At 41.9% G+C, this 12,220-nt stretch overlaps 1 protein-coding gene across 2 annotated transcripts in view; it reads left to right on the forward strand.

Moving 5' to 3' along the window:
- BMPER (BMP binding endothelial regulator) overlaps window positions 1–12,220 on the forward strand; it is a 153,115-nt gene that overhangs the window by 64,402 nt on the left and 76,493 nt on the right. For both annotated transcript variants that reach the window (XM_054192782.1, XM_054192784.1), the window contains exon 7: window positions 10,375–10,474. In XM_054192782.1, coding sequence (XP_054048757.1) covers window positions 10,375–10,474 — 100 coding nt within the window. The remainder of the gene's footprint in view (window positions 1–10,374; window positions 10,475–12,220) is intronic.

Below are 12,220 nucleotides of genomic sequence, written 5' to 3' on the forward strand. Positions count from 1 at the left end.
TAGGGATGTTACTATAGATAAGTACTGTTGGCCTACAATGAGTCTAATCCTACACCATTTCAGGTAGACTGAAGCTACCCCTGTGACTGTTTCACTGTAGCAACAGTTTCATAAAGGTAGCCCAGTTTTCCTAAAACTTCATTTCCAAGAAATCCTCTGAATGAGCTGCAGTTTAGCACTTTCTCTTGATGAAGTCTGCATAATACTTTAAAGTGTATTTTTAACTCTCTGCTAAGTGCTTAGGACAAACAGGATCTCCTGTTAATAAAAACCTTTGATGGATGCATTAAGGAAGCAGTGCGCATGTAATCCTATATTTCCTGAGGTTACCTCAGCAGTATACGTGGAGCATAACATTTAAGGGAGGGTACGTGCATGTATAAAGGTCTTGTAAAAAAGCTGGAAGTAGCATGCTTACTACCACTACAACAGTATGATTTATTTTACCACGGATGTTCTACAGATATCAGTGTGCTTTATCATCAAACCTTCAAGCAAAGGCATAAATTGTAGAAACAGACAGTGAAGGATTAAGCCTCAACCTCTCCAATACCTCATTGCCCTGAATCACTGAGGGAGATTTGTTCTCTTTGCTCGTGAATGGAACAGTGATTTGGTGTGGGATATTCTGGCAGATTTTGACCTAGTAACAGCTTTTCCAAATTCAGGTGTGTAGGCACCTTCTTCTAAATTGTGTGCCTTTTTCCTCTTCCAAGAACAACTCTAGTTGCTTTTATTCATGACCTTGTTAATACATTTACACCTCCAAAAAATGAAGCTTCAAACCATGCGATGAAATGAAGTTCATATTGTCTACAAGAAAGTATCTGCACCGCTGAAAATAATGCCTTTATTTTGTATCTAAATGCCAGATGTCAGAACTTGGGCATTTGGAGATTTAATTCACTCAAGTCTTGCAATTTAGTCCTGCAGATAAGGCGAATTATTTAAAACTAATGCTTTAAGGCGAGCCTGTGCGGATACATCTGTAGAGTTTCTTGTTGTGACCAAGTACTTTAAAGAATGATGATGAAGTGAGAGTCAGAATTGTCACCTCTCTCAGGACCACAATGGAACTAGTATTCTGTGTGTGCAAGAAACACGCTGGGGACACTGGAGGGATTTAATAACTGTGTATCTCTGCGAACAGACTGTTCAGGAGGAAAAGCTGTTCTCAGAAGGGAGGCCAGTACTGCGCTGTAATGTGGGAATTGGAAGTGGGGCTGAAGGTAGTCGCTGATAGCTGCCAAAGTGTGGGGTTTATAGGAGTACCGTTTACTGTAGGACATAGCAAGAAAAGCTTGTGAGGCAGCATCACAAAGCTTATGCTGCAGAAAAAGGAAAAAAAAAAAAGGAAAACCTTTGTACAAGTTTATCTTATGAAAAGCAAGTGCTATTTATATAAATACATTGTGGCAGTGACTATCATTTTGCAAGCATTGGGTTAGGACTTTGAAACGTTCTGCAAATGCACTGGCGGTGTATACACAACTGTACACCCACTGGACTGTGCTTCATGTGTTCTTCATGCCAATGAAAACAAAGCAGCCTCCAACTGATTCAGGGGAAAAGTCATGGCTGCAAGAAGCCAGGACCTGCTTTACGGAGCTACCGCTCTGCTTCTAATAACTGAAGTTAGGAAAGTCCCTTGGATTTAACCCTAACTTTCTTATTATCTGGGATGGGACGTGAATAAGCTGAAGCAGCTTGTTAGTGGTTTTTAATAGTTTTTCTGGCCACAGATGGTTTCCAGCATAACATGTTTTATTGCAATTTTTCATAGAAACAATTCTTTTTAGAAGAGAAATAAATAATCATGTGGCTCACGGCAAAGCTTCCATAGTCACTGGAGACCTCTGGTGTAACAGCTAAATTAATCACGAATAGCTGAACTCTCTCCTGCAGTGGCATGCCAGAATCGTTTCCTTGCCAATATCTTTGCTTCCCTTCTGCTGTCCCCATGAAACTGCTGCTCTTTACCCCCAAGGTGCTGCAGAGCTCTGCCCGTTTCTGCAGTGTGGGGCTGCCTTCCTGGTCCATTCCTGCTGAAGTGGGTATCTTGGCTCATTTTTCACCATTGCCCTGTGTAACTTCAGGGACTTTTGTGCAAAATGCTGTCATCCAAAGCAGACTGGAAATCAATGGAAAGACTCCCACTGATTTGTATGACCTTTGATGTGGTCCTTGCCTACATCCCGCTGTAAAATCTACTTCTTCCACCAGGTGTATGTCTTGCTAACCTCCAGCACTATAGAAAGGCATTGTGCTGTAGTGAGTGCTGAGTGGCCCTAGATCTATAACCCCTTTTTCCCTAGCAATATTCAGACAGATGATTCTGTACTGTTTGAGTATGTCCTGTGCACCAACTGGCAGGGAAATGAGAGGGGAAAGCACAGCCTATAGAAGGATGTCTGATTTATAGCAAACAGCAAGACACGTGTGGAGGGTACGTGCAGTGGTACCTGTGATTGTGGCATTTCTGTTAAGTAGCTCTCTTAATAAAGAGCTAGTTTTAATTTCACAAGTCTGAAGCCTTCTGATATAACTACCCAGCACGAACTATATACGGTGCAGTGGCAGCAATCAGTTTATTAAGACCTGCAGCAAGGAAGGGAGTTTGATTTGTAAGCGTGTGAAATGGCAGCAAGTGATGGAGTGATGTGAAAGGATTCAGACTAGAGGAAAAGCTGTATTTGAGATGCTGGCTAATCATCTCCATGCTGAAACCAAGAACTAACCTACTATGTAGCACTGAACATTGTGGGTAAAGTTGAGAAAATTAAGATAACTTCTTAGACACTCTCACTGGGGAAAAAAGTTCTGAGAAGCAAGAGAGGCTCTGTTGCTGAGAATAGTGCCTGGGATAATTAAACACCCCACAAAGGTGTTTGAGGTGCAGTGTGAATCCAGTCATCTCTGAGCTGCAGAGGGATATGGTTAATTTTTTTAACTGTCACCTAGCAGCAGGAGGAATAGGCATTTATATTACAGAATTGAAAGCTCTGGGTTCTGCATGTAACTTTAGAGACATTAAAGAGTACCTAACGAAAGACGGAATAATTTGGAAGACAAATTATTTCAGCTTGCAGGAGAGATTTGTTGAGAGAAACAGATCTACCCCTGGAAAAAGCCTGAGTTGTTGAACTGTCCAGGAGAAAGATCAATAAAATAATAGCTCCCAAAGCAGAGCAAGTATGTGAGCTCCAGCTGAAAGCATCCAGCACTCAAGAGTAGTTGCAGTCCACTCTGGAACTCAGGAATCCACATAGGTAATGTGGAAAACCCAGGAAAGACAGCAAGAAAAATGCCTCATGCCATGGGAATGGTGCAACAGGTATGAGATGCAGAGCTGCCTTATGTTGCCCTGCTAACCCAGCGGTAGAGATATTGTTTCAGGAGCAGCAGCAGTAGTGAAGCTCTGTCTCTATAGATGTGTGGCCCTTGCTCCTTTATCTGCCCTGACAGCCATAATCTGAGCTCTCCTCCCACCCCTCCATGACAAAAGGACCACGCAAAAGACAGGAGGTCTGGGAGATGCTGCCTGGACAGCCAGCTGCTGCCTCCTGGGAAAGAAACTGGGGGCTCTGTACTCTCTGCAGCAGTTTGGTTTTGTCAAAACTTGTAGGAACTTAATGTCCTTGAGATCTTAATGTAATTTTGATTTTTGCTATTTTATCTCCATATGCCTTTTTCAGAGAAGTCCCTTGATCATTTGTGGCTGGAGCTGATTAGGGATTCAGAAGCTACAGGTGTGCCTGGTTTATGCCTGCATAAGCCTTCTTTCCTTAGGAAATCAGCCTGAAAAGGGGAAAATTACACACCGTGATTAAACCTTTCAAGGCTTCCAAGTGAAGAGGGGCTATTTACAACATCACTTTCAACAGAGCCAAGAGCTCAGCGTGTAAGCCCTGGAGGGGAGAGGGCTGCTGGCTGTTCAGCTGCTAGACTCTGCAGCTAGGCTGTTGGGTCAGCGAGTGATTTGATTTCAGCCAGATTGTGAAGTCAGATGCAATATAATCCCAGCAACACTTCTGCACAGTGCTATTAGACTAGAGAAATATGACCAAGTGCTGGTTGCACTGAGTCCCCCGGCTGAGAGCAGAGCGCCGTGTGACCTTCCCGGAGGAGCCCTTCTGCAGTTCCAGCAACTGTGAAATTTTAGGAGCAGTGTCTCTGCCGGTGCATACTTAAAGAAAGCTACTGTGCAACCCAAGATTTCATTTTCCAGAATGTTCCCTTTCACCCAAGGCATTAAATACCCTGTTCCTCCACCTCTTCCCGCAGGAGAGTCGGTGCAAATTGCGTTTCGAAACTTGAATGATCCAGGACCAGCAGCCCCCCAGCAGTCCGATTTCAAAGTGGAGAGCTGCACCCCAGAACAGCATATTTCACTCTCTAGGAGGATGCTGTGGTATTTCCGCAAACAAACACCACTTGCCTCTGAAAAAGAGAAAATTTCTTTTCTTCGTGTAAGCAATCCCAGGAAATGTGGCTCTCAAGAAGTGGAATAGATGGCAAGACTGGATTGGCTTGGCACATACACGAGTTACTTTGTACCCATGGTATTTGGTGGAAAGCATGACAGTATTTAGAGGCTTCATCCTACCCTAAATTACTAACTAATGGATAATTTAGTTAATTCCTCAGAAGCTGGATACAACCACATACAGATTAACTTCCAAAAGAGGGAGGTTTTTTGGTTCCTGGTTTTAGGTCGAGATGTTCTAACTTTGTGACACTTCGCAACCACACTTGCAATTTGCTAGGAGCTTGAGGACATGTATTTACATTAGTTGGAGACAACTAATCAAACTTTCTTATTAATACAGCTTGTATTGATGACACAAACAGTACATCTAACTACTTGTATCATAAGGGTGCACATGGAAGGAGAGGTGGTAAAGTCAAACTCTTACCTGCTAGAAACTGATGGAGTTCTTTAGACTTGGCTGTGTCAAGGAAAGCCTTTGCATCAGACTGAGAGAAAACAGTGAGAAAGAATAGTTTAAGAACTGTATCTTTACTTTGCCCCAGAGTTTAATTTAGAAATTTATTCATAAGAGTCTTTTAGTTTACCGTTTCTAATCTATGTAGATTATAGGTAATTTTTAAGACGTTTAATACAATAATTTATATCCACACTGATCTGCATGATCTGGTATTAAAATGAAGGTGAGCTCTTAAGAGCATTTGCTGCATATGCAGTTTTTAGGACACCACTTTAGACTGTCACTAGGACCACTTTCTAAAGCCTTCCTATGGCAGTGATATCTCAGCAAATAGGGTTTGAGATCTAGATCCAGATTTTAAAAATCTAGCACACACAAGGCAGTATAAATACCTGTTGTTTTGAACTGAAGCTCAAAATCTTCCTATTCTGAATTTTATCCAATACTTTCTAAAGAGGCATTTTTAAAATCCTAGTCTAGACAATAGATCAGGCTGCAGAGATGTGGGAAGCTCTGGCTTGTCTGTCTGGCTGTTTGCTGAAGTGATTGATGTGCTGTTTGCTTTTATGCTGAGAACTGTTTTGCTACTTTGCGCATTTCCTAAAAACCTTCTCCCTCCTCTGACCCTTCCAGGGAGCTCGCACTGGGTGCAACACAGCTGTTGCAGGCACCCTGAAATACTGTGTAAGGGTGAAGTTACTTCCAGAGGCTGTCTGCCATACTGCACCAGCATTCTTAATAAGAACTGGAGTGTCTTTCATCTGATTTGGGAGAGAATGCCTATTTTATTTCCAAATTAAAATCACACTCTAAATACGGTATCCTCTCACTTTTGTGCCTGAAGTCTACTTACATGACACGTCAGGGACTGTATATCTGATTGTAAACCCAAGGTATGGGTTTATAAGCGTGTCATTCCAGAGGCATCTTGAAGATGTTTGCAGAGTACGTGTTGCTGACTTGTTTTATGTATTTAGTACACATCTGGGAGGTAGTGGAAGTCTTCTACCATCACACAGTAGTTAATACGTCAGACAGAGCTCCTGGTGACGAACAAGTGTAAGCAAGCCAATACACTATCCAATTCATGTAGGAAGCCTTATACACATCAGCGAATGTGGTGTAGTGAAACAGGAGTCCTGGTATGCCATAGTCTTTTTTTTGTTTTCTAGAATGGTGATACTCATCATTATCTGAATCTCAAATGATATGTCTGTCTCTTTATCAGCACATTTCTATTCATTGTCTTTATGCCATTGCTGTCACAAAAATGATAGTGTCTCTTAATATGTTCATGGTGGCTGTAGTCACCTGCACTGTGCTAAAGAGGTTGAAAACACACAGTAATACAATTGTGTGTTTATTTGGCTTCTCTTGCCACTGTCATGGGGGCAGACTTGATCAGTAGTGACCCTGTTGAACTTTCAAAGGTATTTTTCATGCTGGTGGCGTAAAATCTTTATTCATAGCTGGAGACAACCTTGAACATCTGTCTTAGTTCTTACAGCAACCCCTGCTGAGGCTACAGTATGTGTCTGACCATGCTTTAAATGTCTGGAATACATATCCTGGAGTTGAGAGAAATGTAATTTTGATATTTCTTTATAAATTTTTTTCACTGTAAGGATAACCTCACTGGTAGCAAATGAAACCTTTCACATTTCTTCTAGAATGAAAGTTAAAAATGCCTGCAATCCACTGTGGGCTGAGTCCTAATGCCAGCACTTAGATAAAGTATTCTGCAAAATCAATGGAAATTTTACTTCTGTTGGAGGATTAGCATAGTCTTTCAAGCACAAGGTGAACACAGGGCAAAACTAGGGAGGAATCTTTTTCGGGTGATTTATAGCTTCACTAAAGCACAGAGATAAAGCCTGAAAGTGAAATGGAAAATGAGATGCCGACAAGAAACATGGTTCTTGATAATACTGAAGTTAACCTTTAACATTAAAGAACATCTATATAAAATATTATTAAGTTTAGACATGCTTGTTATCAGTAGCAAACAAATTGGGAGTATGGAAACCTCTGTCCTCCTGAGATTTCACGAGTGCTTTCAAAATCTGCTTATGACAAGGGCAGCTCTGCTGTTGGTGGTCACTGTTCTCACCCTCATTGTAGATGAAACCCAAGGCTCTGGGAGATTAATTGCAGCAGGCTCCCAACCTTTGAGGAGTTTTTGGACAGACAGCTTTTTCAGCAGACATTTTTCTCTCCGTCTGTCCCAGCACACAGGCTGCATACATGCCATGTACCAGACATGTGGGTAGCCTGCGTAGAAACTGCACTCTGTGCCTCATCCAGTGTCTCCAGGAAAGTCAGCCACAGGCTGGATGGGTGCGTCTCTCAATTCTGCCAAGTTTCTTGTGTCCTTATTGAACAGTGAAGTATCATAGTCGAGGTAGGAGCTTAGCAGAAGTGGATGGGTGGGCTGATAGACTAGCTCCATGCTTTCATTTTAGGAAAGACTCATCTGTCTTTCTCAAAGATGGAACCTCTTGGGAGAGTTAGAAAGTGCTATTTCATCTTCCCCTGTCTTCTGTCTCTTGAGAAAGCTGCTGAGATGAGATGATACCTCAGTCCATACCGCCCTTCAAGCTGATGCCAGGGAGCCTCTTCCTTTGTTTTGCAGATAAGAGGTGGCAGCAGGAGTTATGGTGTTTTTGTTTGTCTCCGAGGTGGAAAGTGAATCTTCTCATTGTAGACTGCAGGTTTCTTATGCAATCTGTTACCTCCAGAGGACTGTGGACTGCAGCAGCATCCCCTGATTAAGGCTTCATGTAACTATCGCTCAAGGATTTATTTGCCTAGCTCTTGAATAACAGTTCCCACAGGAAGCAGATGTCACTTGTACTTTATTGGTCTGTGCTGGCTTCCAGGTCAGCTTTGGTTTTACTGGAAGGTGTTGCTTCGTACCTGGAATATTCTGGCTGCCTGGGAGATGTTACGCTTAACAAGGAAATGTGAGCTAAAAGCTGTAGATGTAATTGGGAGGTGGAGGAGGCAAGGTGTTTACTGTGCAGTTCCCACCCTGGCTTAGGCCATCCAGAGCCAATCTTTTTGCTCTCCTGAGTTATTTTTTCCCTTGGATTTTTTTTGTTGAACTTTTGTTGCACTGCTTTTTCTACACGGCTCTATTCCTTGCAATTTAAAGCACTGGCAGCACTAGCTAATCCTGCTTTGAAGGTTGTTATTCTGAACGCTTTGTGTTTCAAATTTTGATGACTGAGACTTTTAAGAAAATAGAAGTATTGCGTAGGTTTTGACATATCCTTATAGTGCCCAATGAGCTATCTCTCTAAGCTCTGTAGGGCAAGTAGAATTATTCTTACTTTAAATGGTACAGGTTAATTTGTTTCAGACTGTTTTTGAACTTGCACCCTAGCATGATATTGAAGCCTGGAAGAGCCTATATGGGACATAAACCAGTTAGAAAATAGTTTGGTGTTAAAAAGCAACATTACAGCTGGAAGCAGGAGTTGCAGTGGGGTAAAGAGAGAGATGCAACTGGACTTAATTTTGGGCAGAGGAGGGGCCAGTACAATAGGTTAAAAAGGAGCTATAAACAAGAGGCTGAAATGAAGAAATATTTCATATTATACATGGCATTTTGTATATTAAAAAATATCTATACAACAGGCTGCGAAGGCAATGTCTCAATAATGTGCTAAGGCTGAGCTTTGGTTCAATCTGTTAGAGAAGCAAGACTCCAGAGCAGTTCAGAGAGGCATAGGATCCTTTGCTCACCATGTGTTGGAACATTGTTTTATCTTCCATGGATGTGTCCCTGATCCTGTCACCAGACTGGCTGAGGTAGCCATGCCCTACTTTCCCATTTGCTGAATGGTCACCAAAGTTTGAACTTTGTCTTCTCTTGGCCTTTTTTCCTGGGCTGAATGACACCACTGCTTCAGAGAGCCCTTCTTTGGTATTTTCTCCTTCATTCTGCACCTGTGTCTCTTCTCGGAGCTATTCCCTGAGCATCATAAGGAACATCAGTGAAGAATTCATTTAGTTTTGTCAAGTTCCTGGTCTGACCCTTAATTTAGAGCAGTCCTTTCAGTCTACAATAAACTCAGTGTTCCTGCATGCCGCGGTGAAAGAATTACGAGCAGTCCTTAGCCATGTGCATTCAGGATGCTTTGGTGGCCCCATGGGACAGGTAGACTTCAGTGCCTGAAAACTTATTACAGAAAGGGGATACAGTCGGTACGTTATTTTCTGCATAATAGCGTATATGTGCGTCTGCCTGTATGTAAAAGCTTTTTACATGATTCACTGAGGCCATTAGGAGTGGAATGGCATACCATCATTTCAGGCACAGAGCTCTTCAGAACGAGCAGCTTTTTCCATCTTTCCCCAGCAAGCCCCAAGAGGCGTACAGCATGTAGGTGGGAGGAGACTGTTCATAAGTCTTCCATCACGGCATTCAGGAACACAAAGTTTATTGTTGGGATGCGCCTGCAGCTCTGAGTGATAAATAAGGCAGGGCAGTTAGATGAAAAGGTCTGACTTTTCTTGCTAAGGCAAAGGTGGACTGATTTTTAAAGTTTAACAACCTTGATCTCTCATGAGCATGTAGAGCATATGTTGGTAGAGGGTGCAGAGCTAAAAACAGTATTCTATAAACGCAGTGAAGCAATCAGGCAACAGAGCAGAATGAGAACAAAGATCTCTTTTGACTGACTTAATCTTAGACATATATTCCATGCTTTTGTCTTTTCTGTGCTTTTTGCTTCTCTCTGTTTCTGATATTCGTTGATACACCAGGATATATCCAGTCCAGGTTGCTTATTTTTCTTTTTTTCTTTTCCACATTCATTCTAAAGATTTCATGTACCCTCTTGGTTTTCAGTCCTCTGAAGAAAGCAGGCCTTCTGGGTTTGCATAGCTGGACTCGGAGGCTAACAAGAATGTGCTTTCTTAAGTGATTTTGGCTTATTTGGTTTCTGAGGTCATGGACATAGTGGAAGAACACCTGCTCTCATCTTGCTTCAGCACTTAATCCCTGTCCCAGACAAGCCTAGAAGGGCACGGCACAGGAGGTGAAGAATAATATAAAAAATTGCTCAATAACTTTTTTTGAACATCCGGAAAGGCTCATAGATAATGATTTTATTCTCCCTGTTTTTTTCTCATATCCACACCAAGAAATAAGATAGAAAGACACTGTTTCTTCAACTATTACATTCATTGCTTGAATGAAAAAAACATGAATGATCCAAGGTCTCTGCAAGCAATATAGAAAGTGTTGAAGGACATTTGCACACGTTCCTTGTATGCCTGATGCAAGCAGAAATTTCTGTTGGCAAATACTGCTTTGGCTAAGGCTTTTCAAGACTTTTTACCAGTCTGTGTGGGTGTGTGCATGTCTACTTGACATTTTGCTTTATTTTTTTTTCTAACTGAGCCTATTTTCCTTCAGGGTGGCAGGACACAGTGCGTTCAAGAAGTCTGCCCCATTCTCTCATGTCCCCAGCACCTCAGTCACATTCCTGCTGGACAGTGTTGCCCCAGATGCTTAGGTGAGTGTGGTTTTTTTCCTCGGAATTTTGTACTTAGCAGGATACGTTTCTGCATAGCATCTTTTGTACCAGTATTTCACAATGCTTGTAAATTCCAGGAGGTGGAAGAGACAGTATTGCTCAGTGGAGTTAATAATCTACAGTTTTAAACAGGTACACGGGGTCAGTGTGTACCGTTGTGATGGGTGGTGCTAAGCAAGTAGCCGCAGAAGAGCATTTGAGCATAGACCAGTTCACTTGCTTAGAGAGACAAATACAGAGATGTTTCCCACCTTCGTTACACGTGTTTTACAAAAGAGGTTGAGGGGGAAGGAAATGTTTTCTTGGAATTTGCCACAAGAAAAAGGCCTCACCCTCTCATATTTTTATTCAAGTGTACATTTGCATTCTTGGTTTTGAGAAAATGCAGGTCAGAGGAAACTTCGGGACTGGAATTGCATTCTTAGAAGCTGTTGTCAGAGAAGCCAGCGACCCAGGAGTCTGGCTCATGGTTGCCTTTTTAAGGTGAAATCATAGTTTCAGCCAGGAATATTTTCAATTACGTCTTTCCAGCAAATTTTAAAGGAGTAAGTCCAGAGGCCTTTAAGAAGGACTAGTTCTTCCAAGTCAAGCCAAGGAAGGCAGTGACTTTTGAGAGTCCTTGTTTTGCTCTAACCATGTCCACAGATCCCACAGGTTAACGTTCCTCAGCATGTATCCCTCTAGTTCATAAACAAGGAGTGCTTACCTCCTACCAAGTAAATTAGCTTTTATTTGGTCTATGAGTTTCAGAGCTGATAATTCCCAGCTCTTCAACAGAAACTTTTTGTCATTTTGACTATATCTTTACTGCTATCCAAAGTCTGTTTCCAGGGCTAGGTTCGGGGTACAGAGATGTCTGGCCTTGGAGGCAGCAAGCCATAGAGAGTTCCAGCTTCTCATAATACGTAACATTTTTGACTGCTTGAAACAAACCTGAATTTATTTACTTATGTGCTAATTGAGAAGTGTTGCAGATAAGTATCTGCCTTGAACATTTAACCGCAGCACCAGAGAGTAATACGGTAGAGGAATGAAATGGAGAGGAAAGCAGTCCAAACACTGAGCTTCTATTTTGGCTGATGACATTTTTCCTTTCCTTCTGTAAAATCCCCTTGTCCTCTCCAGCCCGTGCTTTTCCCAACTGATCCTTCCCCTCCTTGATCTAGGCATTCAAAACCTAGCTTTAATTTTTGACTGCTTCATGGAGATTTTTTTACAGATTATTTTTTCCCTATTAGAAATGTCTGTAAATGAGTTCGCTAATAATAATGATTTTCATTTTATGTGGTCTTTGCTCTAAAGCATGTCATATACCTGTGAATAGATAATGTCTATTCACAGGGAAGTGCTGAAATTTTTGGAGCGGAGGTAGAGCCAAAGGATATGTTTTCAGGGATGCTGAGGCATGTTTTTTAAAGTATCACGTGGAGGACCTCCCTGCAACTGAATTCCTGATACTCAGCGTATATAGCTTAGAAGAATGCAGTGGACTCTATTGGGACTGGAATTATTAGTTTAACTAGTGGTTATGAGCCAGAAAAGCCAACCATTAAGCCAATATCTTCACCACCACATCTTTTAAAGTGGTAGCTCCTTTGTCAGTGGTTTTTTACCAACTATTTGAACTGGGTTGGCCACCTGGAATTGCGCTGGGTGGTTTGCAAGGGATGGCAAGTGGGTGTGAGAGAGAACTGGACTTTTGTTCACTTGTTGACATAAGTTATG

The sequence above is a fragment of the Rissa tridactyla genome, chromosome 2 (assembly GCF_028500815.1).
Source record: "Rissa tridactyla isolate bRisTri1 chromosome 2, bRisTri1.patW.cur.20221130, whole genome shotgun sequence".
Taxonomy (NCBI): domain Eukaryota; kingdom Metazoa; phylum Chordata; class Aves; order Charadriiformes; family Laridae; genus Rissa; species Rissa tridactyla.